General features: G+C 39.7%; 1 protein-coding gene across 3 annotated transcripts; it reads right to left on the reverse strand.

Moving 5' to 3' along the window:
- Window positions 1-218: 218 nt before the first annotated feature.
- Window positions 219-27,192, reverse strand: LOC149318072 (lysosomal dipeptide transporter MFSD1-like). 3 transcript variants are annotated; one of them, XM_089508956.1, is made up of 17 exons: window positions 26,996-27,192; window positions 23,371-23,423; window positions 20,462-20,574; window positions 18,482-18,524; window positions 18,104-18,171; window positions 17,718-17,826; window positions 15,976-16,078; window positions 14,097-14,195; window positions 13,189-13,300; window positions 10,970-11,026; window positions 9,544-9,700; window positions 8,958-9,055; window positions 8,459-8,571; window positions 7,306-7,353; window positions 5,434-5,494; window positions 2,700-2,811; window positions 219-1,597 (listed from the first exon to the last, which is right to left on the reverse strand). In XM_089508956.1, exons 1-17 carry the CDS (start codon window positions 27,162-27,164, stop codon window positions 1,538-1,540), a joined length of 1,575 nt encoding a protein of 524 aa, XP_089365082.1. In that variant the 5' UTR covers window positions 27,165-27,192; the 3' UTR covers window positions 219-1,537. The 3 variants fall into 3 exon arrangements, with proteins under 3 accessions (XP_089365082.1, XP_089365083.1, XP_089365084.1); XM_089508957.1 differs by lacking the exon at window positions 13,189-13,300 and having other exon boundaries at window positions 10,970-11,024; XM_089508958.1 differs by lacking the exons at window positions 219-1,597; window positions 2,700-2,811 and adding an exon at window positions 2,951-3,695.
- Between the last annotated feature and the right edge of the window lie 127 nt (window positions 27,193-27,319).

Genomic DNA, 27,319 nt, shown 5'->3' on the forward strand with positions numbered 1-27,319 from the left:
CACATAATGATGGTTATCAATAAAGGTGAAATGGCATACTGCTGAGCTTATTGGCTTTATTTAGAAATAATGAAAAAACATTTGTAATTTGTAGTCATCACCCTCCCCCCAAAATATCATTTCATTTCTCCTATGAAATTCTTACAAGTTCCAAAAATGTATTCAATTAGCTTAGGAATAGATTAACTTTCTATATTACCAACTTTTCAGCAAATATAAACAGTCCTTAAAATGTTTATTGTTTGGGACAAGGACATTTCTGTGTTCAGGTGCCTTTAACAATCACAAGGTCAAGACATTGTATATGGCATTGCTTATCTACAATGTGGGCATTAAAATCCTCAAATAACAAACATTTAAGAAATCTCCAGAAGAGCATTTGTACAATATTCTTAGCTCAAAGTACAACCAAAACTAAAAGGAGCACCAGCTAACAGGAACCACCAGAAGAAACAGGGTTAAAAGAATACAAATTACAATACTGAAAGTGTACAATTATAGGCTGGATCTGGGCTTCCAAATTTGTGCATATTCTTCTTGCTCAATAAGCTCTGTGCTCTCTATAAACCTGTTCCAGAAAATTAAAGAACCCTAAAGAACAGAATTTAGATGTTCCAGTGGGAAATCATTAAAAATCTCCTTTGATTTCCCTCCAGTGGAGTCTCTACTGGTCGGTTATCCCGTCAACAGACAGAATTTGGTTGAAAGGCAAGTCAGAGTCCAACCCGATGTAGGTGTGACTACATCATAATAGTGAGTTCCTAATGTAATGTAAACCTAAGGCAGACCCCAAGACTTATTTTCTCACTGTATTTTAACTTGTTTCACTTATGGTAGCAAAAATAATCAGCTTTTATTTCAATGAAATGTGACCAGTGATTTCTACCATTCTTCTACAAAACTGCTGCATTGCCTCAGTAATAAAGATACATACTGAGCTATTTCCATAGGAAATGTCAAACTTCTGCTTTTCATCAATACAAACAATGAAAACATTGACATTAATGCTATTTTCAAGACAGCTACTTTTAAGTAACAGTATGTTTAAAAGTTTAATTCATTTCTGATACAAAATTAAAATTTCACAGAAATTAATAGTCTAGTGAATTAAATTCCATTGTTTCCCTTCATTAGAAAGAAATCTAGAACATGAACAAAAATGTCTGTTTTAGAAAGACTGTAGTTACAGGAGCTGCAACAAGCACCACTTTTAATGGGCTGAAGTTACAGTGTTCTATTTTCCAAACCCAAAAACTGCTCAACCAGCTTATAGTATGAACAGATAAAGAACTTGAGGAAACACAGAAATCTATCAGTAGCAGCATACCACTCATGATTTCTAAAAAGCATCCCTACCCTATATACTTTGGCACAGAGTTCAATGTAACAACTCCAAGAGATCAGCTAATGTTTTGTTTGTAGAAGATTACTGAATATTGTTGTATTTTTCATTATCTATGCAGCTCTATGGAAGACTGAGGTCATGTGTGGCATAAAAGGTTCATGTATTGCATTCCCATGTCTTGACACAACTCTGTTATTTCAACACACTTCTGTGAGCCAGTGCAGGTAAGTGACAAACACAGTTGTCAGGCAGCTGCAAAAGTAAGAAAAGGCAAGTTGTCTCATCAACAAGCATTTTCAACTTATCTGCTAAATTAAATAAACACAGGATGCAAGTGCCACCTGAAAACTACAACACAGAGCAGCAATGCGCATGCAAGAATGAGCCAAAACACTACCACAGATCTTTTAAACCCCTTCATATGTGATGCTTTTCAATGATGCCTGTTCACAGTTGCTAGCCGTGACTATAGAGTAAGGATGAGGCATGTGTTGACCTCCAAAATCTATTGGATTCCAACTCTCATCATCCCTCATATCACTGGTTAATCTGACTAGTACTAATAAGAACTACAGTCCAGCAACATCAAGAGGGCCACATATTCTCCATCCTTGGAGTAAAGAATCAAGCCATAGCTTCTACACTAAGAACACTTTTGTATTAACTTCCTGTTGTCAAACCTGAAAAGATTGCAAAAATGGAGAAAAGGAGGAAAAAACAGAACTGGAAGCCTAATTTCAGTTTTGAAAAGTTTTGATGTTAAGCTGGTGGTGACAGGTGTTTGACTCCATTAAAGGTGAATTACTGCTCTGGTAACTTTCCGGAGTTTTTCCCCCAAGGAAAAGCATGGTTGTGGGGGCCAGGTATTGTAAATAACATCCTTAGGGCTACCTGTGGTGCTGTGTTAGCTTAACCTTTTAAGTAACCCTCAAAGAAAACCCATCCACTGATACACAGTGTTGCCATGATATTCAAAAATTCTCAAAAACAAAACAAAACAAAACAAAAACAACCCCGCAAGCCTGCCAAGTGTGTACTGGCATATTTCCCTAAATTCCGAATGTACCAATTTTTCCTTGCAGCAGGTGAGATACCAATCCATCTAGGCCAGTACTTTCTATTTTGACTAGTTACAGTCAATGTCTCAGGCAAAGGGGGCCCTTGCAGCTAAAATATCTTTTCACTGGATTTTCAACATGCAATGCATGTGTTGCAATATTAAAACCCAGGTTCTGTTTAATCATGCTGCTGGGATGTTGAGTCAAAGTAGTTTGATAAGACCAACCCTTTCCAAAGCAATAACTATTGCAGTTTTTAATATATATGTATATATACATTTTTTAGTTATCAGTACCTGAGCACCTAATCTGGAGAGATACCTATTCCTCAAACTAAAGTCATTCTTTGGCTGTAATTTGGCTAAGTCATCTTCATTCTGACGTCTGATTTTTTCCCGTCTTTTTGCTCTGTGAAGACAAAGGGAATGCTATTAATGCACATGTGTATTCAGAAGATGTGATAGAACATCTGTTGGGTGTTATTCCTAGAACAATAAAACGGCTGGGAAGGTAGGTTAAATCAAACAAATTTGATAGGCAGACACTCTTTTCTTCAATATTTATTTATAAAGGTCAAAATTCCTGTGCAAAAGTGCAATTTTCAACATGGTTAGTCAAAGGATAAGCTTTACCTTTAACAAAAGAAGTACATTTAAACAGAATACAGTTCCAGTACAAACACAAGGACAGAAACTTCCCCAAGCACAAGACTGCTTAGCAGGATGCTAGAAAAAGGTCCAATATTTTGTTCTCCCAGAGACAGGCATTTGATTTAACATAATTTCTCCAATCGTTCTACCACACATATGTCATTTAAACTCTCATGATCCAGGAATTCATATGATAGTTTTATTATGAAACCACAATTTGCAACAAGAAACCAAGAAACATTAACCTGCATTTTGTAAGGCAATAAAAATGCAATTACTGAGTAACAATACACCACTATTATCTGAACCATCATTATTCCATAGTAGAAAGATAAAGTCATTCAAAGAGCTGCCAATAGACTAAAACACTGGCTCCACATAAGCTTCAGTTGAATAGTAGTCTTCAACTACAGGAGATAAACATGAAAGTTTGTCTGACTCCAGTTTAAGTGCTTCGATAATGATGTCGGTTTGAGCACCGATACAAATCAAGTGATTAAAAAATTCAATGCACTGATTCAATTATTTCAAAGAGCTTGGTGTTTAGCCCTCAAGACAAATACACTACAACACTCTTCAACTGGACACGTTGCTGATCAAATCATTCCTACTTCTGGAAGATTTCCTATTCAAATTTCTTTTCTGCAAAAAATATTGTAGTGACAGGTTATTACCACCATTACACCTTGAAGGAGCTGAAGAAAAAGCTGTAATTTATCTCTACAGAGAGATAAATTGTTATTTTGACTCATGAGACCGGCCTCTGAACCTGCTAGAAGCTAGAAGACTAAAACCTGCATCATACCTGACCATTGGCCATGTTGAGTGGAACTGATGAGAATTTTCTTAAGCCAAAAATGGCTTGCGTGTACTATCTAATACACTGTCAATTCACATCAGACGTTTAATTTTTTTCCCCACAAACCAGTCTGCACACAGACAAATACTGGCATACTTGACAACTGTATTATAGACAGCAACAGTCTCTTTGGCGACAGAAACAACTTCAGTAGGATAAACAATAAGCTGTGTCCCCTGAATTTTTAGGGTACCTTGACAAATGTAAAGGCTCATAAAATTATCTCTAACTTGTTAAGGCTGATAGAGAAAATAGTATGACTTTATTTTTTTAGAATTTTTAAAAGCTGCTGAATAAGTTTCTGAATGAAAATCTGCATTTTCTTAGCCCTAAAACAAATTGTTTAAGGCAGGAGTAGTCAAAAGGTAGTCATCCAGATGTTCCTGAACTGCAAATCCCATCAATCCTAGCCAGTACAGTCAATTGCAAGAAATACTGGCAGATGTGCTTCAGTAATGTCTACAGGGTTACTTTGTCCATCCCAAAATTAAGGACGATATCAAATTATTTATAGCACAATTGCCAGATCTATATGGCTACAGCCTACTTTTAACATTGTGCAAAACAAACTTTGGCCTGTTACAGACAGGCCAAAATAAAGCTGCTTCGAGTCACTTTGGAGGTATGGTATTTCAATGATGCATGCATCCTAAGAATCCAAAAGCCGCACCAAAGCCACACTCCAGTCCTAAGGACTGGAGTGCAGCTTTGGTGCAGCTTCCAGACTCATAGGACGCATGTATCATTGAAATACCATTCCTCCAAAGTGACTCGAAGCAGCTTTATTTTGGCCTGTCTGTAACAGGCCTTTGTAATTGGTAGTCTGTCATGACAAAGGTTGGTTTATTCACAACACTCTGAATTAGAATGGAGTGGGGAGAATATGACCTACCAGCTGCATACAACCCCACACTTGTTTCTGAAGCCCCAGGGCCTCCCAAAACTCTGCTGTTTATTGACTTTAGGCAAGAAAGACCACACACCACCTAATTTGATTTCAACCAGCCTCTTGTTTACTGCTTAATGATAAAAAAGCTCAGGTTGGGACAGGGGAAACAGAGTGAAACTGTAGTGTAAGGGACTACTTTTAGCAATAAAATAAAATGAACATTTTTAAAACATTTAAGGATGGGAGACCCAGGGAGGGAGGAGGCCACCCAACATTCCCTGGGGGCCAGTGAGCCCACCCTGTGTTAAATGAAGACTCAGGTCACATTTCAGTATACTATCTGTTATGGAATTACTTGTTATAGTATCAAAACGTATCATTATAATACATTTCAGTATCAGAATCTTCCACTCTAGCAACAAATTTTCTCAACTCCTCTCCAAGAGGTCATAAATGTTTACTGTACATTATATCAAGTAACCATAAAACTATAGAGAAAAAACAAAAACATTTGAAAGTGTGCAGTCACGTCTATATTCATTACCCATTTACCCACCTACCCACCTACACTCTGCTTTGTTTCTGTTCTGTTTCGCAGATGATTTAGGTTTGAACCCCACCTACATACTTACTCAGCCACAGCTTGCTTCTGTAGTTTTTCCCTTTTCTTTGCAGACCAGTTTAGGTCACCTCCTATGGCAGAAGAGATACCCACGTTTTAACAGAGAACTTGAACACTTGTTTTACAAGAAGTCCCTTCCTACCCTAAAGATGTGTATTGCATCACAAGCTTATGGGGGCCAAAGATTACTTCAATGTATATTTTTAAAATTTGGGAAAAACAACTCCAGTTCATTTGTAGAAAGGAAATTTCACTACATCAAGAATGGTTAACGAAAAAGAATGTGACTTGCACAATTCTGGATATGTCAATCCCAGATTTTTGCTATAATGACCAATCTCTTACTCTTACTAGACAACCATGATGACAATCCATCATGATTGTCTCTGTAGCATCAAAATTCTTTTCCTTCCCACTGAAGCCTGAGGAACACACATTTCAATTCTAAACAATCATACCTAGAAACAAGTTTTACTGCTACTGATGGGTGAAATCAATAGAATACTACTGAAAAAAACTGCTTCTCAGTGGAAAGGGGAGAGATGCAGTCCTCTTCCATACATATAAGTTAATGGACCTAACATACTTTCTTATTGTCAGTCAGTCCATCAATTGTTGTACTTGACTAAAAGCCATTACTACTTCGTTAAAAAAAACAGCGACAATATGTCTATAAAAAATAGGTAGCATGTATCTTCTTATTGGATATACCCACACTTCAGTAACCTAAACTGTTTACTACTTCAGTGCAGCTAGGTTGCAGGGGCCCTATTTTGCCAATTTTGCTCCAGCTGCATTTATTTTCCACTAGCTTGCAGACCCAAATCAATGTACAAATGCTGGCCTTTCAAACTACAGTGCTTCTGAGGGCCATGGAGCAATGGGACTCTCCCCTTTCCTATCACCTCTCCCAAACCAACAGGTTCATGGAAATTCACTGATCCAGGTGCCATGCAAAGCAAAACTCAGATAAGAGCTTCAGGCTGTGTTTTCTCGATGGCAGCACTGTGAAGAACCCTGCCAAACCAGGCATGCTTGGTTATTTCATGGCTGACTTTTTAGAGTCTTGAAAACCATCAGCGAAATTTAGTAGCCACAGAGCTATGTCGTTTTGTTGATTCCTTGTCTGCATTCAATTTAGGTGCACTTTTTAAAAATTAGTCACATGTTTTTGACTACTGAAATGCTGTAGCATTTTAAGACTATAAACTACAGCGCGCCCGCGCCATACACGGGTGCGCCATACGCAGCTTGAGCATACGCGCTCAAGTCGCGGGGCGCGTGCGGGGCGGAGCGTCCCATTCAATTGAATGGGCGCGTGCGCCCGTTGCGCCCCCGCGGCCGCCGTGCACAAGCCCCATTGGAAACAATGGGGCTTGAGCATAGGCGGAATTCACCTTACGCGGAGGGATCCGGAACGGATCCCCGCGTAAGGCGAGGACACACTGTACTTCAAAGACCCACTTCAGTAGTGTAAAATGTAGTGTGTGTGTGTGTGTGTGTGTGTGTGTGTGTGTTAAACATGATTACTGGAAAACTGCTAGATGCAATGTACTTACAACAAAAAGAAAACAAAGTGACAGTGCCAGGAGAAAGAAACAATTGCAAATGTAATATGTTAGGTTTATAATTGGATACAAAGTGGTACATGGGAGATAATTATGTTTATAGTTACTGTGAAATATCTGTGAAAGTAGTATGTGACAGCAAAAGAGATTTACAGTCAGACCATTAAGAAGTATAAATACTGTGGTAACAAAATTGTTTCAGCTACAAGGATTTGTCACTATGTTAACATTAATTCAAGTTAAGATCATCATCTGTACACACAGCTGACTAAAATATAAGTGCACACAAATTAAGTAAAAAAAAAGGCACTTACCTCTAAGATAATTCACAAAGTACAGCATAACTACAGCAATGAGTGACACTAAAAGCCAAAAGAAAGAAATTATATGAAGCTCAGATTTAAGGAAAATAGCCTTAGGCTGCATCTGCAGAAATAATCCAGTTTGACACTGCTTTAATTTTTACTCAGTGCCATGGAATTCTGGGAATCGTAGTTTTGTTAGGCATTTAATCTTCTCTTATCAGAAAGCTCTAATGCCACAACAAACTACAAATCCCTGGATTCCATAGCATCGAATCATAGCAGTTAAAGTGGCGTCAAACTGAAGTAGTTTTGCAATATAGATGCTGCTTTATTGTAAATGATTTCGCAAACCAAAGATTTTCAAATAGGGCATTCCTCTAGTACTACAGTGGTCTTCATGTAAACAGCAAAGGTGGCCATCATGTGCAGAACCATACAGGAATACTTTAACTCCAAACAAATGCAACTACAGCAATATAGATGGTAAATGCTCTTGCACAGTATCACAAATATATGAGCCAGATCCCATTATTGGAGAAACAAGGTCTTTAGAATGAGGCTGAGTGCACTGCACAAGGCAGAAGTAAAGCAGGTAGAACAGAAATTAGCAAGGGACAAAGAGAATGAGATAACGTAAAAGTGGAGTACATCAGTCAGTCTCTGGCAAAGATCAGAATAGTAAAGTTCCCTGGTTGCTCTGGTCAGATTACTAGTCTGATGGGAAATATATCATAGGCAACTGCTTTGGCCTACCTATGTCCAAGAGTTTTCTATGCCAGAACGCCTTCTTACTTTGCAATGCAATAGTTAGGCCACAACACAGGCTAAATTGTCTAACATCTCTGAGGTCCAAACACTGTGAGGGCTTCAAGATCACATTAGCCTCCATACTGGAAAAACAGAGTGTGCATGTATCTGTGTAGTTTTCTACACTAGCAATGTTCTTTTAAAATACAACAGACAAACCACTAAAAATGAAGTCAACATCTCTAACTACTCTATATCTTTTTGGAGTACACAGTCAGTAAGGAGAAAAACTTTAGTCCTAGCCCAATTTCCTCCTGGAACCTCTCTACCATAGCTCTTATTGAAATCTCCTTTTATGCCAATTACTTATTTTTGGGGAAAGGCATTTTGCACCTTCAGATGATATCATACTTACAACACACACAAGCACTGAAGAATATTTCTAGGAACAGATACCCTCGAGAATCCAGTATCATACCAGCTGCAATGGCAATGATGGCTAGACCCAAATTCTGGATTGATTGCATGCTGAAAAGAATTAAGGCAATTGGTTTACAGAGGCCGTTTTTTCTTCAATTACTTTTTTAAAGCTGCTTAAAATTATCATCTTAACTTCTCTACATAATTTGAACTTACAAGGAAACAAAAATCTACAATAATCTAATAAATAATGAAATATGAATCACACAGACAGCAGAATTGCTGCTCAATAACAGTAAACTGCAAGTAAGATGAGGGACACATCTCCACAGACATTTCAAATGCATTTTCAAGACACTGTACTTTTTGCCTAGCAGTAATTATACTTTGAAGCCTATAAAACACCACACGTAAACCATCAGGACGGTTTACCTTTTAAAAACAAATGTTCACACCCTTCCCCAAATGTCAGAATATAAATACCTATTACTTACAAGCCATAAGCTGTTCCCAGCTGATGTTCAGGGACAACAAAAGCAACCATAGGCCATAAGGCACAGGCAAGTAGGGAATAAGCTACTCCCAGCAAACACTGTGGAAGAGATTTATAAACACGACATTATCATTTAAGAACACCAAAGGGAGCTAATTATATGAGTTTAACAAATCATACACTGTATTTCTGCATAGTTCTCCAGTTATAACAGGCTGCTTCTATTTGTTTATTCTGTTACTGAGGTTACTTAAACCAGTTAAAATAATAAATATGTATGACCAATGCAAACATTTACTAACAGCATCTCTCATAGTATCACAATTGATAAACAATAGCATTCATACTATGGACATGTCCTTTAGTAGTCTAAATTGCTATTCTAAAAAAGCTGCTTTAGAATTTTGTTTTTGTTATACATGTGGAAGGAATGAAGACTGTATATAAGCATTTACTGTTGGAATCCTATATTCGTTCACACAAAAGTTTTTAGAGCACAATGTATGAAACATGGTCCCTATGCAAAATGACAATTAGGCACACACACACCTACATTTGAATAAAACAAAATCTAAAGAAATGCCTACCATGGCAACCCAAGGGTTCCAGAAAGTAAAGGCCAACATGATGTGAGAAGCCAAAGTAGTCACTACAGCACATATAACCCAAGTAATATTCTTTCCAACTTTGTCTACTAGGAATCCGAAGACAGGGGACATGGGTGCTGATATGACATACACAATACTGTAAAAGAAACAAAATTACTTCCAGATTAAGAATTCAAGATGCAAAAAACAATAAAGAAATAAGGCTAACTCCTTTAGAGTTTAATTTGTGATATAAAACCTTACTTACTTACTTCCCCTCCTCCGAATGAGGGTTCATTATACAATAAACCATATCATCTGGGACTATCTTTGTAACAGAAATAAAAGAGTAGATTTTATCCACTTACTGTGTGGGAAGGTAAGACTAGACTATATAGTGTTCTGTTCTGTCTTCTCTTTGGCATTTTTACAAGTCAGTAAATTAGTGAATCAACTGTACTCTAGTCTGGGTACTAGTCTGTTGAGTTTTAAACTCCCCCCTTCTTTCCTTATAGATCTTGCTACAGTGCACCTGCTCCATACGCAGGCACATCATACATGGCTTCCTGTTTATGTGGAAGTCGCGTCGCCATTAAATGAATGGTGCAGCGCCCGCAACATGCCCGCAACACGCCGCCACGATCACAAGCCCCATTATATTGAATGGGGCTCAAGCTTAAGCTGGATTTGCCTTACGTGGGGGGTCCGGAACGGATCCCCCGCATAAGGCAAGGCTCCACTGTATTAAACTTCAGAATTAGCAGAAGAAGGGTGTGTGCATTTGGCACGCTGTTCTCAGAGAAGTACCAGGCTGAAACAATGCACACGATGATACAATCAGCCAGACTGTTAACTTGGACTGACTATGGGGAGCAAACAAGTCCCTTGTTGGAACAGTTCCACTGGATCTCCATCTATTTCCAGGCATAATTCAAGGGACTGTTGATGACCTATAAAGCCCTATCTGGTTCAGGCCAGGTTATTTGAAGGATGAACCTGCCTGGATTTTGAGATCTTTTGGGGAGGCCCTGCTCTCTGTCTCATCACCCTCACAGGTACATTTAGTGGTAACACAGGAGAAGGCCTTCCTGGTGGCTGTTCCCAGGCTCTCAGACTCCCAGAGGCTAAATCATCACCCTCCTTACTCTCTTTCTGCAAGCAGATAAAAGGCTTTTGATGCTGGCAGGTCTTTGAGAAGTGATTTGTAAGGGAAAACAGGCCTTGTATAATTTACTGAAGATCCATTACTTGTTCTTTTCTTAATTTGTTTTAATGTTACAATGATGTAATTGCTTTTTAACTTTTGTACGCTATTACTTTTTAACTATGTTTTAACTGTTGTAAGCCACCTTGAGTTCCAAACTGAGAGAAAGGCATGATAAAAACTAACTAAATAACTTATTTTTGAAAGCAGTACGATATTTACCTGTTGATTGCACTTGCTTCTTGAGAGGAAAATTTGAACTTCTCAATGAAGAAAACTCTGTTGAAAAAATGCCATGGACATTTTATTACCATGCCAGCTTAGAGAAAAAACGAACAACTAACTTACAATTACAATAGGAGTAGCTTATCAGCAGCCCACAAGGTCAAAGCCACATAAGAGAAGTTCTCTTAAAGAGGACTGCTAACTGAATATTTAGCAATTTCCTTTATTTATGAATAATGAGTAACAAGAAACAGGGCCAGCACAAGACATTGTATCACTTCCCACAGCCTTTTGAAAAATCAAGTCAATGGATCCTATTACATTCTATTCCACTCCCACAACTGTATAAATATTCTTCATACCTGAAGCTTTAATAACACTCTGTACTGTATCTGAAGAAATGTGTGTATATTATTAAAAAGCTTATGCTATAATAATAAAAATAATCTTACAGGTGCTGCCACATTTCTTTTTCTCTCTCTCTCTCTCCCTTTCTCTGTTTCATGGAGCAAGAAAGTAGTCTAGGCATGAGTTGGCTCATGAAACTACACCAGAAAGAGACATTCTAGCCAAATAGTAATCTTGGTTGGGCTACTTGATCAATATATGGGTATCAGATGGGGAGGGAGGCTGAAAAAAATCTTGGGTTTTAAGAATAGCATTAGGTGTACATAAAAATATTTGCAAGTAAATTATGCAGTCTTAGTAACAGTAAGTCTTCCATTAAAAGAGAGATGAGATTAATAAGGATATACACACAGTCTCTGGTCTGACTTACAATGTTTACTCTTTTTAGAGTAAGTACTGGTAACATGTGAAAGTCCAGCAAAATTCAAGCTATTATATTAGATCTTTTGAGGTGGTGCTCTTGATGGCTGCACATGGGTCTGACATCCTCTTGGGAATCAACCATGTGTTAGGGCCTTTAGTGTGTTGGCTTCCATCCCTTGGAATACCCTCCTGAAAGAGGTTATATATGTACCTGCATGTCACCTTCTTTTTGAGCAAGGTTTTCTTGACTAATAAATACAAATCATCTTTTCTATCAGTGCATTTTGCTTTTATTATAATATTTATAATTTTTTATCCATTGTACACTACTCAAATATCTGATATGGTGCAGTTTCTAAATTCACTGGACAATGGAGTGGAGCATTGCAGACCTCAGAAAAGATACTGGCATGCAACACTATGCTACAAACTATAAAGCAAGCATAGATTTCCCAACTCAACATTTTCATCACAAGACTAAAATTGGTAATAACAGTAGAATATCTGCAAGGGAGAATCAATAGATAAATAGGAAATGTTTCACCCTGCCCATACCCACGGATTCTCTGTTGTATGCATGCCAACTAGACAGGATGCTTGAGAAACATGTGCATGTGAACTTCACTCTTAATTATTTTTTTAAAACAAACCACACTATCAAGTAGCAATTTGGAGTTTTCTACATTTGTAGATCTTCACTGGCTAATAAATTACTGACCCATGCTCTGTTCCCTTCCTTTCCTTGCTCACATTTTAGTGTTTGAATTATGATACGGCTTATCACTTAACATGAATGCAAAAACCTCTAAACACAACATAAATTTTAAAAAACTTCAATATCTATTGTAAATCACTATCATCTATGTTCGAAATTGAAGTTAGTTAAAGAGTACACTTCTAGCTAAACTGCATAAACACCATTATATGGGGGGGGGGGGGGGGGTATTTTCAATTGGAAAACACCATGCTATTTTCCCAAAGGTTTACGAAGAGAAAAAGAGAAAGAAAGAGAGGCTTCAAGTCATCAATCAACTTATGGTAACCCCACAAATTTCACAGGGTTTTCTTAGACAGAGAATACTCAGAGGTGGTTTAGTCAGTTCCTTCCTCTGAAATATAACCTACAGCACCTGGTATTTGTTGGTGCTCTCCCTTCCAAGTACTAACCAGAGCTGATCCTACTTAGCTTCCAAAATCTGATGGGATCTGGTTCCTTTAGGGTATTTAGACCAATATGAGGCCATCCCATTAAATATAGATTTAGCAAAACACACATATGATACATATTGTATTTCCTACATTAAAATGTTATCAATACATGTAATACTTGTGCAAAAAAGTCTATATTAAACCAATGGAAAATACAGATCAGTTTTCAAAAGATCAAGTCCATCATACTTTCTTTAATAGTGAGAAGCCTAATGTCATATTAAACATATACTTACTTTCCAAGTCCAATGAATGGGAAGACGGCCACATAATAACAAACACAGACAATAAATATGAGCCATAAGGACAATGAAAAGTCTTTCACATCAGTTAATTTAATCACTTCACCTTGAGAAAACAGAAACATCAGCATCAGAACAACAAAACTACATTTTTAAAAGACAGATTCAGAATCATTTTGTAACACTGGATTTCATGAAAATGTTTCTACATTAAGAAGAGACATATTCCTACTGCTGTTTTTTAAAGAGTTGCCTTGACCTGTTTTAAGAGTTGCCTTAACTTGTTCTGCCTGCCTGCTGTTACTGACATTCTAGCTGTGTCTTACAGAAGTAAAGGAGAGCCTTCCATTTCCCAAGCTAACAGCATCATGAAAGAGACAAAGGGGTGAAACACACAATCATGAAGGGGTGGCTTGAAACCACCCCCACCAAATACACGCCGCAGTCCCGAAGGTGCACTCCACCACCAGCCTAAATAGGAGCGGAAAAGATCAGCTCCTATTTGGGCCACTATAGGCTGTCCTGAAGCAACCCTTGGCAGTTTTTGGGCACTCGGGGGGGGGGGGATGTATTGCCAAAATACCACACCCCTGGAGCAGATTGGTCACCTCCGTCTGATCAGCTGGGTGGCTTCCAGGTGGCTTGGGGGAGTGTGCCATCAAAATGCCATGCTCCCAAGCTGCCCAGAAGATGGCTTTTCCGGCTAGTCTGTTCAGGCCCAAAGTTAGGTCATTTCAAAATAAGTAGAGTTCACTGCCATGTATGTGATGCCTTCACAAATTATGCTTGCCAAATGAAGATGATGAAGGAAGGAACAGGTTCAACATTTTTGTCTATTCACTCTGTAGCAAACATCTTTTTAAAAACAAAAATTCTATTACTATACACCAACACTCACTCACCAGTCTTCCCTTGCTCTTTGCAAAGAATTTTCTCAGCTCTTTTATCCAGATAGGCAAGAATGAGAGCACAGACTAATGAAAAGATACACGTCACACCACCTGCAATTAAGAGAAAATGTACTGTTTATCAGCAAAATTTTATACCAAAATGGCAACCTACTATCTAACCACAGAAGTAATAAATGAATACGTGAAGCATCTAGTGTCAAACAGAATGAATTATCACCTCCAGAAGACATATTTACTAAGTCTATGTATTATCTTTCCTCCAAAACGAGTATATGGTTTACAGAAAAGATGGTCTGCTCACAGATAGTTGTTACAGGATTTGTCACTAATATTCAAGTTTGTGTGAATTAGTCTTTCCATAAAACAACAGGGCTAAAGACAGGAGTCACCACCTTTTGAATTCAATTAGCATTGCACTGCATAGCAGTTGTAATGGGAGAACAGAGACAGCTCAGAAGAAATCCAAACCAAGAATGGGCAGTATCATACATAACATAGAGGACTTTTGTCAATTTCAAGGTAGCATGATAATGGGCAATCCAGGCTTTTGTTTGCTGTCATTTAATAAATGTTCCAATCTGACAGCAGTGGTGTGTTATTAGATATGGAACTAGAGAGAGCCAAATGCAATTTTCTACAAATTGATCCCTCCAGATGTTTTGGCCTACAATCCTTATTATTCGTGGCCATTAGCAATGCTGTTCAAGAGTGGTAGGAGTTACCATATATACTCGACTATAAGTCAACTTCATATATAAGTCGAGGGCAAATTTTGGGGCCAAAATTCTGGATTTTGATATGACCCCTGGATAAGTTGAGGGTAAAACGTAAATGCATGTAATGAAGGATGTAAAGGACGAAGTAATGGAAAACAATGCCAAAGAAGTTACAAAATTCCAGCAGACTAACTATTTGTGCACATACTAAAGGCTGGATGGCTGAGAGAGAGAGCAAAAGGGAGTCAGTGCTTCCAGGGCAGATTAAACTCTTGTCTTTCACCATATACACACATGTTAAAATACAGTACTTACATCAACCCATGGATAAGTCGACTCAGGTTTTTTGGGACAGTTTTTAACCTAAATTTCTAGACTTATACATGAGTATATACAGTATGTTCAAAACACAGAGGGACTTGACTGGGAAGAGATTACCTAAAAACAAGTGGGGAGATAACCTAGATGTTGAGTCCCAAAGCCCCTAGCTAGTACACCCTTTGCTACTGGATTATGGGATGTATAGTCTCAAACTATGGAAAGCCAATTTCCTTACCCATGGCCTAAATAATATATGCAAAGCTGTGAGAAACAATGATCTATTAAATAAATGCCTAGCTCAGAATCTGACAGATTCTCAGTTCATTATTCACCAGTTTAAGTGGCTGCATCACTTCTTTTTCCAGCTTATGTATTTAATGTTTATCAATTCACTCCCAATAGTTCTAAAAACAGTCACAATGAGCATCAGAATTATCTATGGTAGGACTATGGTTCAAGACTACAGCTGCTTTGTTCTAATGGGATCAGACACTCTGGTTGTGCATTGATGGAGAGTAGAACATGATAATGCAGTCTCATATATATCTATGTGAAAGTGATTCTAATTTTCTCCTTCTCCATTGGAACAACAGAAATTGTGGGGAAGCAAGAAAAATTAATTCTCTATTTCAACATATACCACTTAAATTTTTGACATCATCATGAACCATCAAGTTTGCTTTCTTTGCTTTACACCTCTGTTTCACACATTGTATCAAGTACCTGGAGGTTACAATAGTTTATAAATTAAACTGTAACCAGTACCTTTCAATTCATCCATACTGGAGCAAGTCCCAAAATGTTAAGAGTAAATAATGGAATAATTTACTAACCTATAAAAAGTGCTACACCAAGAGTGGTATGACCTGTAGAACCTAGCAGGTCTTGAACTCTGGAGTACACCCATCCCATAATATTCATATTCACGGTGCTTCCCTAGGAAAAAAGATGAATTGTAATAATATATTCAACATGATAAGAAATAACATGACACAAGAATTTACATCTGAATATTCAGTTTATTGCTGTTATTGCTGTTGCATGCCTTCAAGTCATTTCCAATAGGTGAACCGATCACAGGGTTTTCTTGTTAAGTTTCTTCAGAGGGGGTTTGCCATTGCCATCCTCTGACACTGAAAGAGTGTGATTTGTCAGAGTCACTCAATGGTTTACATGGCCAAGACAGGATTTGAACCCTGGACTCAAAAGTCACAGTCCAACATTCAAAACATTACACCATCCTGGCCCAGTTTAGAAAGAGAGAGAACCAAAGACTTCAAATATTACCAGGTTGAACAACTGTCTGCAATCAAGAATCCAAAATTCATAAATAAAATATGTTGGGGGGGAGGGTTGACTCTGAGATCTCTCTATCAGCAGCAAATGCCCTGTATCCTTTATGTTGCACTTGGAGAGCTGACTTAGTAGACTATGGGGCAGGACAGATCGCCCAGAAAGGGTGCCTTGAAGCTGCCCCTGAGAAAGCCAGAATGGGGCCACAGCAACTGCATGCTGCAGCCCCAATTTGCCTTTTTGCTGGCCCAAAAAGAAGTGGCAAAGAGCTGCTCCTTTCTGCGCCGGCAAAAAACCCGGCTTTTCCATGCTGCCTGTGTTTTAAGCCACTTCAGCAGCATGTGGCATCTAAATGCTGTGCCTCCAGAGCGTCTGGAAGCCAGCTGATGTGCAGCCACTCTGGGTGCCTTTGGAGCATCATGGGAGTGTGTAGCATGTGCAGGCCATGCCCCCAAGCCACCCAGAAGACAGCTTTTAGTGCCTGTCTGTACCAGCTCTATATTTAACTGAGGCACATTTTACTCAAGGTTTGGCTTATTTCTAATTATATTGCCATTTTTAATACAGCACAACCATACAGACACACCGAAGAAAATACAGGCAAGGTGATGAGCTGCTGTAGCTATTGGTTGCAACAGGCAAAAATAGTGCCTCTAGGTAATCAGATCTTACAGACATTTAACAGGGAATAGTTAGCAACAACATGCCCTAGGTAGCCATTTGCAACCAATAACTCCTCCCATTACTGACCACTGAGAGAGTTGTACTCTCAAACACGTCAGTGAGGAAGGCTGCCCTATGAAGAATCTTCTATGGAATCTGACTGGCCATAGTGCTGAACTAGAAGGATTTTCAGTCTGAACTGTCATTCTGATAACAATCTTAATCTGGTCTGCTCCTAAGTTATTATAGGACAGCACTCACCAGAAACCAGACTCAAAGATATCCTTCTTATTCAAAGTAAACCATATAGCAGGCATGGCATTTCTTTGCAAAAGGAGGCCTTTTGGGTGCAATTTGAGGTTGCTTGTTTAACATCTATCACCAATTTTAAATTTGCTCACTGACCAGTGGTCATTGAAACTATGAATTTTAAGGAGTTATCATTAAGAATCTTTACCCTAGAATTCTATGATCTAATCTGAAACTTCTTTTTTAAAATCTATGTTCTTAATTGAAAGTATTAATTTCACTCTAATATACACAGGGAGGGATAAATGGTAGGGAGTATTTGTAGTACTAGTGATAATAACAGAAAACAAAAAAGGAGTTTTAGACTTACAATTCTAGCCATGCTGAGCTGTAGTCCAAACACAAGGTTTAATTCTTTTCCTTTAAACCAACTGACAGCATAGGTATTTTGCGCCACTGCTAAGGACTCCCCACCAATCCTAAATGAGGCAAGAGAGTTTAAGAATAAATGTTTGAAACAACATGCATGACACAACTGTCTTGTGATTTAGAGTTATGCATTCATGTCAGTATACAAGTTTCACCTTAAGAGTATCTAAGATCAAAAGGGAAATGATTCAATGCTTCTGTTTCAAGAATAAGGAACTGAAATGCTTTATAAGATTTTTTTAAACATAAAGTTTTCTATAAATTGTCTGGGGGGGGGGGGGGTTAAACACTGAAAGAAGGTAACGAGTGATGATACAAAGAACTTACCCAAATACAAATCTGCCAGCTTCCATCAGCCAAAAAGCATTACTTATCGCTCCCACAGCAAATATTACCTAAGAACAAGAACATTGTAAATGTGGAAAATTGTAAATGTGGAAAATTGTAAATGTGCATTGTAACGTGTTGTAAGCCGCTTTGATTGTCTTGTCACAAAAAAGCGGGATATAAATAAAAGTTTTATTTATTATTATTATTATTATTATTTATTTATTTATTATTTAACATCTAAAGCTGGTATGTATTTTCATTTAGTATTTTTAAATTTTAGAACAAAGTAATCTAATGGTCCAGAGATCATTGGAATGATCTATTGAACATCTATTGATCCATATTTGACAACTGTCCATTATCTATTCCACTTACCTGTCCAATACAGACAAAACAGCTGAATATTATTGTGCCCCACCTGCAAGGAAGTTTTAAATCATTTAAGTCATTGTAATAAAGAAGTGACAACATGAAAGAACTTCCTTATTGCAATTCACCTGTACTAAAATTCACTTTCAGAGCTCAACATATTGGACTGCAAAAAGCACATTTTCTGTTTCTGATTCTGTCCAGAGTGTCACTGTTTCTACAGTCAAACAACAGCACCAAGGTGCAGAAATAAGGTGAGACACTTAGCGATGGGTGTGGAACCCAAAGTTTGCACAAGATTTTTTTTTTTTAATTCTAAGGCAGGGGTCAGCAACCTCCGGCCCACGGGCCAGATGCGGCCCGCCGAGGCCTTCCTACCAGCCCCGGCGCGGTCCTGCCTCCAATTGCTGCCCCGCCTCCATGCCGCTCCAGACACCATTTTGTTTTAGAAAATGGTGACCGAAGTCTCACGCGACTTTCCCGTCGCATGAGACTTCACGGCCATTTTCAAAAACAAAATGGCGGTGGGCCTCTGGGAGGCCCGCTGCGGTGGCCGGGGCCCTGCTACAGGGCTGCAGTGGCGGCAGTGCGCCTCTGGGAGGCCCGTTGTGGTCACCGAGGCCCTGCTACAGGGCTCCAGTGGCGGCAGCGGGCCTCTGGGAGGCCCGTTGCCGTCACTGGGGCCCTCCAATAGGACTCCAGCGGCGGCAGCAGGCCTCTAGGACTTTTTTGCCGGCCTCTGACGGGGCCTGGGGCCCTGTCAGGGGCTGGCAAAGAGGAGGAGGCCTCCAGCGCTGGTGGCCCCTGCTAGCTTTTTTGCCGGCCTCTGATGGGGCCTGGGGCCCCATCAGGGGCCAGCAGAGGGGGAGGCCTCCAGTGCTGGCGGCCCCCGCCAGCTCTTTCCCAGCCTCTGATGGGGCCTGGGGCCCTGTCAGGCGCCGGCAAAGAGGAGGCCTGGCCCACGAAAGGTGGAAGCTCCACCCCCCAGCATGAGGCTCTGCCCCTGGAGGGTGGAAGCTCCACCCACGGTACGCGGCCCTGCCCCCGGAGGGTGGAAGCTTTCTCCCCCGGCTTCGGCCCCCCAGTTGTCTGAGGGACAGCAACCCGGCCCCCGGATCAAAAAGGTTGCCTACCCCTGCTCTAAGGGGCCGAGAGCTACCACTGACAGCTAATTATGACTGGGCATGCTCAATGGAAATGCAATGCTGGCTGAGAGAAAAACACAGAAAACCATTGCTGGAAGAATACAGAATAGAATTGATTGGTTGGAAAGGAGCGAGATAAAGAGAGATTTATAAAAGTTATACAGTGGTCCCTTGGCTTACGTGGGGGATCCGTTCTGAACACACACACCCCGCGTAAGCCAAAAAATGTATAAGCTCAAGTCCCATTCGATTGAATGCAGCTGGTGCTCGCGGTGCGGCAGATTGTGTGCACCACGGGTGCACGCGCCATTCACTCTCCCATTGCGTGGCTTCCTCATAAGCTGGAAGCAGCGCACAGGGCGCCCACCTATAGCGCGGGCACACTGTATAAAGGCTAGAGAAAAACATCTCACTGCCTATATGGATCATTTCCTGGCCTACAGTTAAGCAGCTATTGTGAAATACCCTGAAGGACAAAAGTAAAGGTTCTCACAAAACTTAATGGAGAAATTTAATGTTTTAATGCAGCAGGGATTAAATGCACCCATCTCATAGTACTTCAATAAATCCAGCCCAAAGAAAAGACAAGGCAGCAGGTAAAAAATGCTATCTGACTGTTGGTAGGTTAAACATAGAAATCTGGAGAAGGAAAAGAAAAAATGGAATAGCCAGTAACTTGAACAGAACAGGGCTCCACTCCTTAGAAAATATTTTGAAAAGGTAATGAAACAACTGGGGAAATATTAAGATATTTATTAGTCCTATTGACAAGACCCATAAAACACATCTCACAATTGTTCAGCCATTAAAATCTTCTAAATATATGGGTAAGTTACCTTACCTTATTCCAAATACTCTGTCTATCAGAAAGCCTCCAAAGAAACAGAGAACCACATTAGGCCAGGAATACCAAGCATACAGTGCCATGAACTGAGCAGTGTTCACTTTCATATCCTAAAAGGAAGAGCAAACACTCAAATTGACCATGTTTTAACTTAACTTTACTTATAAAATATGTATACAGAAACATCTATCCAATGAAATGTCTTCCACTGCTGCATCATGCAACCAACCACAAGAGCTGGCCCCTTGTCCCAGTCACCCTGAAAAGATTAACAGTAACATCGGGGGGAGGGGGGGGCTGATTCTGGCACATCACTTTTCTTCACTGCTTAGAAGAGGTTTAAGTGCTCCACATATGGATCCAGCAGGATCTCACAGGAAGCTGGTTGTAGGGAACATCAGCCAACTCATGAAAGAAAGAGAAGAAACCAGGGTGGTATGAATATGGAAGCAGGTTTTCCCCACAAAAACTGACCCTTGCTAGAAAAGGCCTGTGTGCCTCAACTGGGAATGGTATGCGTTAATAACATAACATATATACTTGTGTACAAGTCAACCTCATATATAAATCGAGGGCAGGTTTTGGGGGCAAAAATCATAGATTTTGATATGACCTGTGGATAAGTCGAGGGTAAAACTTATGGGCATGTAAGAAAGGCAATAAGGGGGGAGACACAACTTCCCTGGTCCTGGAGCAGAAGATTTTAACATCAAATTGCAAAGGAACTGGAGGGAAGTAGGGTTTGCTGGTCAGAGAGGGAGAAGGATGGGGAGAGAAGGATTTAACATCAGATTGGGAAGGGAAATGGTAGGTAGAAGAGATCCAGAAGAGAAGAAGAACTATTGGGAGAGAAGGTTTTAATATTGGATTGAGAAGGTTAATCAGCTCTTTCAGAAGCACGGATAGTGGGGTATGGGAGCAGTGCTTCTTTCAGGACCTTTCTAAGCAGTATTACTGTATTGACCTGTATATAAGTCATCCCATGATTTTTAGGGTCAATTCTGGGGCATAAATTTTTTGACTTATAGTTGAGTATATACATTACTTTTCCTCCAAAGTCTCCGAACAGCATTTTACTACCAAAGCAACTGTTTGAAGCAACTTTACAAATAATGTGCTGCTTCCCCAGTCCCCAGTTTTAGGGAGTGCACCCTTTACCACCACAGTTGTCAAGTATGGTTGAATACACTCTCTTTTGGGAGAGCTAGGGAAATCTTTCTTGTAGCATTTAAAGTCAGAACACAGTGAATCTGAGCACATTTCTGTTCAGTCACATTCTTCTGTCATATCCAGGCTGTTGGGAAGGCCCGACAGTTATCTGTAAAGCTGTCTTAAGGTACAATCATGTTCTGGGGAAAAGGAAAAATGTATCTCAGAGGCTGGATATATAGCAAATCTAATCCAGCTAGGAGCCCTGGTGGCGCAGTGGTTAAATGCTTGTACTGCAGCCATTCACTCAAAACCATAAGGTTGCGAGTTCAATCCCAGCTAAGGGAGCTCAAGCTTGACTCAGACTTGCATCCTTCCGAGGTCGTTAAAATGAGTACCCAGCTTGTTGGGGGCAATTAGCTTAGGCACTGTTAGTTCAGTATGAAGTGGTATATAAAGGAAGCTGTTTGTTTTTATAACCCAATTAGTATTTTCTAACTCACTGAGCAATGCACACCTATGCATACTGATCAAAAGTAAATCCTGTGTATTATATGCTAACTCCCTATCAAATATCTTTAGAATTATGTATGTAGGTGCCTTCAAGTTACTTGTTGACTTATGGCAACCCCATCAATTTCATAGGGCTTTCTTGGGCAAGGAGTACAAACGGTTTGCCCATGCCTTCCTCTGAAACTTAGCCTACAGCACCTGGTATTTCCTGGCTGTTTCCCATCCAAGTACTGACCAGTCCTGACTCTGTTTAACTTCTAAGATTAGATTGTGAAGGATATTTCACAAACAAATAAATTTACTTGTATAAAAGTGAAGATTAGACTGTATCCATGATAAACTCAATGGGAAGTACACACATCTTGGACAGTTCTAGTTTTTCCCTTCAAGTAATCTACAGACAAGCCAACTTCCCAAATTATCATTTACATTATATTACAATTAAACATGTTGCTATAAGAGTTTGAACTAGTAAGCACTTTAAATCACAAGTCCCTTTTTTAAAAAAAAAGGACAGGCTCAATACAATGTAAGTTTATCCTTGATGTTACTAAATCAAATCAAAACTTTATTGCTTTTCACCAAAGGTCATTGCACAGCACAACAATATAACAATACATATAACAATATAACACTATAAAAATACATGTAAATTATATCTAAAATACGGGTATCTCATATCTGGTATAGAATTTCTAAACAAACAAGCAACAATTGTCATTATGCATTAAAATTTTGTCAAATATAGTCATCGCCTTTACAGTTTATGGCTATCCCCGTCATATACTTATTCCTGATTTTTTTAGCTGCTAAGGCAAACAAAGCTACTTTCCAGGTTACATATTTATTCAGGTCCAATAGAAGATAAAAAATCATATCCTGTGGGTTTTGACTGGGACTGGTTTCTATTATAGGTATAATGAACCTTTCTCTTGGTTCTTGGTAGAGAGGGCAAAATAACATGTAATGAACAAGTTCTTCTACCTCTTGACAACCATATACACAAGTACGTTCTTTTGCAGGAATACCTCTATATCTTCCGTCTCTGTATGCTGTATCCATCATATTTAATCTTAATTCGGTAAAAGCTTTCCGTAAATTTGCAAATGTTAAACTAACAAAATAATCTGGAAAAATACAAAACTTCTTGAGTTTATAGTATAGAGGGGTTGATGTTACTACAAAAACATACAATTAAAATATTATCACTTTAGCAAAGAGTGACATTCTGGATCTTCACTCACCCTTTGAACTTGAGTCTGAAGAGCTGCTGGGTTGTCATAGCAAAAATAGCTGCCTAAACAGAAAAATTAAGAAACAAAAGCAATTATTTTCAATAAGGTATACTGAAAATGCTTTTAACAACAATGTTGATAAACTATTTGGATCCCACAAATGCATCATAACATGAAGAGGAAAAGAGAGAGGGAGGAAGAAGGACACCCTCAGTTTTTGGTAGATCTTAAGCAAAGAGTCACAGGCACAGAAGAATCTTGAGCTTAGAAAAGATATCTTTGGAACAGAAGTCTCAGTATTCCTCATATCCAGCAAGAACAGAGGCCTTAAAAGTTTATTTGCCAACTTCTGGGTGAATATTTAACATTTGCACACCCCTTTCCACCACTATGGCAGGAGTCTCCTTATCACTCTGTGTACAGAACACCTCGTGTTCCTCAGCAGAAAGAGGTAATGCCCAGTGACATAGTATTTTGCTTTGTTTTATTTTATATCCACCCATTTCAAAGATAAAGGGACAGCTTATGCTTTGCTTGCAGAACATTCATGGCTCACTCTCCAAATTTCTGGGTAGAACTGAGCAAAAGCCTTCTCTGACGCTCCGAAAAACAGCCAGTAGTAAATGAAACAGAATAGGACTAGGCAGTAGTTAACTAAATGCACCATGCACTAAATGCAGTATGGTTCAGCATAACTCTGGATCCAAATAGCATAACTTCCTCAGTGAATTCCACAGAAATTAGAATTTAGTTATGAGAATTAAAATAAAAGATTTAAAACAGCTACTCAGTAAGGGAAGAAGGATTAAAATTGCAACTCAGCAAGGCCTTAAACTCAGAGAGTTTTATTTCTCCCCAGCTCCCAGATTTGCATATTTCCCCAATTTTAATGTCTGTGCAGTAATTAATAGGATTTTTTAAAAAGAAAAACAAGGACACAATCAAAATGGAGAGACACTGGCACTATTTCTGACTGCACAGAATCTCTTGTAGTCTTTCTCCAAGCCATTTCAAAACCATGGGAGGCAAATACTCTCTGGAGCACAAGCTAGATCAATTAGGTGGGCTACAAAATTGAGGATCATAAAAACTTTTTTTAAAAAAATGTATGCTGGTTTTATAGGAATTTGGCATCCTGAATCCAAAAATGACCTCAGAATTGCTTCTTCGCATAGTTTTTTCACATCTAGGGCCCTGTACCGACGGGCCATTTCGTACGTACTAGGGTTGCCTGGGGGGTGTCTCTTTTAGATGCCCGCAACCCTAGTACGTATGGAGTACATACGAAATGGCGGCACCCTGTTCACACAGGCACCACCATTTTGACGTAACGGCCACGTCGCGTCCAAATGGCCCAGTGCGGCCATTACATCATGGCACTGCTGTAGAGCGCTTGGGACGCCCTTTCAGCAGCGCCAGAAGGAGCTCCATTTTGGCCGTGCGTATCGCTGGTGTGGCCTTTAAACGGCCGTGCCAGCGATACAAAGAGAAAGGGGCTGAGCGGCTCCTTTCTCCCTTTCCCTGCCGCTGTCGGGGTGTCCTTGGGGCATGAAGCCCCAAGGACACCCCTTTCCAGGCCGCAGTGAAGCAGTGTTTTGCCACTTCCCCGCGGCCTGGAAAAGCGACAGATTGGGGTCTCTGGGGCTGCCGCTGAGGCCCCAATCTGTCAGGGAAAGGGGTGGGTGCAGGCCACCCCAAAGGGGCGGTTTGTATCCCGCCTAGGTTTAACTTTTCTATGTTGTAACATATGACTGAATGAGATGATCCTGTAAAAAAGCTATCCTGCAAAGAGTAAGAAAGGGCCTAAAATTTTCTAATAGATTTTCAAACCACTGTAATTTGCTATTCAAAATCACTAAATCACGCTGGAACATCAGCATCTGCTCTTAATCACAGTTGAGTAACAACTGAAAAATACTGAATTTGTGAAAGAACTGTGTGTGATATGACATTTTTATTGTGTTATCTAATTCAGCACCCAAGAATACATTAAAAACAGCTAGAATATTGAAAAAAGGTGTGTTTTTTTTTCATCACAGGCCTGTTATTCGTAAGGGTCCTTTAAAGTTCTTTAAGGGTCTGTGTAAATAGTCTTTATTGTTTTAATACATTTTAATATTTTAATTGCTTTAATATATGATGGTTTAATTGTGTATTTTATATTTACATTTAACGTTTGGAGTGCTTTTAATCTGTTATTGTTGTTATGTGCCTCCAAGTCGTTTTTGACTTATGACGACCCTCTCATAGGGTTTTCTTGGCAAGTTCCTTAAGAGAGGATTTGCCACTGCCATCCTCTGAGGCTGAGAGAGTGTGACTTGCTCAAGGTCACACAGTGAAGGTTTTTTTCCCCCTCAAGTGGAGAATCAAACCCTGATCTCCATAGTTGCAGTTGTTAACTGCCTTGAGTCCCATTATTGAAGGAAAGGCAGGATACTTATAAATAAAATAAAAAATTCCTTAAAGGTAACAGTAACAATTCCTTAGTATAATGAATAATAAATAAAAATAATTCCCCACTCCTTTGACTACACAACAGAAGCTGTGCCCACACTGCAGAAATAATCCAGGTCGACGACACTTTAACTTCTGTGACTCGGTGCTATGGAATTCTGGGATCTGTAGTTTTGTGGGAAAGAGCCAGAACAGTGTAGTGGTTTCAGCATTGAATTACGACTCTGGAGATGAGGGTCCCACTCCCTGTATTTGTATTTGAAGGGATTTCACTCTGTATAGTTATCTGAATTTATAGCCTCCAAGCTGTATTCCTAATGTATTTGTACTATACCGGTTGCATGGGGGGGGGGGGGGTTCCCTATTGGGCATTGTATAATATTGTACTTTTTTCTATTGTTTTATGCTGGTCATCGACTGTAATAAATTTCATTTCATTTCCCTGCTCAGCCATGAAACCCATTTTTGACAAGTCACACTCTCTCAGCCTCAGGGGAAAGCCATGGCAAACAACTTGAAGTCAAATAATGACATCAGCAAAGTTTGGCACCACTTTAACTGCCCTGGATCAATGCTATGGAATTTGGGGAACTGCAGTTTTGTTATTTTATTATTAATATTGTTGTTGTTATTATTATTATTATTATTATTATTTTCTTATATCCCGCCTTTCTGCCAATCTAGGGACTCAAAGTGGCGAACAGCAGATTTAAAACAATACCATTTAAATTTGTAAACTTGATTTATTAGATATGATCGAAATGGACAAATTGACACAAAAATTAAGAAACAAATCCTTGAAAAAATTTAATACAGAGTGGTCTGCTGCAACTGCATTCGTAAGGGAGCAACGGGGGCTAAAAAGGCTTAAAAAGTTAAAACAGTTACGAGTTTTTTAAATACATATATATGTATATATATATATATATATTACAATACAAACCTTAGGAATTTAAAACAGCACAACATTCCCAGATTCTCTCTGTCAGAGGAGAGCTCTGGGGCCACAGCCACCAACTACAGTTCCCAGGATTCCACAGCACTGAGGTATGCCAGTTAAAGCGGTGTCAAACTGGGTTGTTTCTGCAGTGCGGAGGCAGCCAGAGAGGTGAGTCTCCTTCCCTGCCTGCCTTCCCTCCCTCCCTCTGGGGCCCCTTCCCAGCCTCATCCTCTCCCTCACCGAAGCCCAGGAAGCACATCAGGGCCAGGACCAGCAGCCTGTGGGCCAGGCGCTGCGGGTCGCACAGCGCCGCCATTGGCTTCTTCCCCGCAGGACGCTGGGTCCCCTCCGCCGGCGAGTCTCCCTCCAGCAGCGCCTGCTCTTCCTCTTCCTCCTCCATGGCCGCCATCTTAACGGGACTTGGACCCAAACCGGCTCTCACGTGACAGCAAGCCCACGTGACCCTTACCCAAGCGCCGCGTGAGAGCGTGGTCATGTGACAAGATGAGGGCCGAGGTCATGTGACCATGCTCCACGCCCTTCCCCCCTCTCCCCCGGTGGTCG

This window comes from Sceloporus occidentalis, unplaced genomic scaffold (genome assembly GCF_023333645.1).
Source record: "Sceloporus occidentalis isolate IW3139 unplaced genomic scaffold, rSceOcc1.0.p SCAF_2, whole genome shotgun sequence".
NCBI lineage: Eukaryota > Metazoa > Chordata > Lepidosauria > Squamata > Phrynosomatidae > Sceloporus > Sceloporus occidentalis.

What these genes read in the sequence shown, in the direction of transcription:
- LOC149318072 (XM_089508956.1), bottom strand. Translation starts at nt 27,164, where the DNA reads ATGGCGGCCATGGAGGAGGAAGAGGAAGAGCAGGCGCTGCTGGAGGGA. An exon ending in CAAAGAGCAAGGGAAGACTG is followed by an intron (nt 13,301 to 14,096) that starts GTGAGTGAGTGT and finishes TGTTTTCTCAAG; the next exon opens with GTGAAGTGATTAAATTAACT. An exon ending in CTTTGTGAATTATCTTAGAG is followed by an intron (nt 5,495 to 7,305) that starts GTAAGTGCCTTT and finishes CTTCTGCCATAG; the next exon opens with GAGGTGACCTAAACTGGTCT.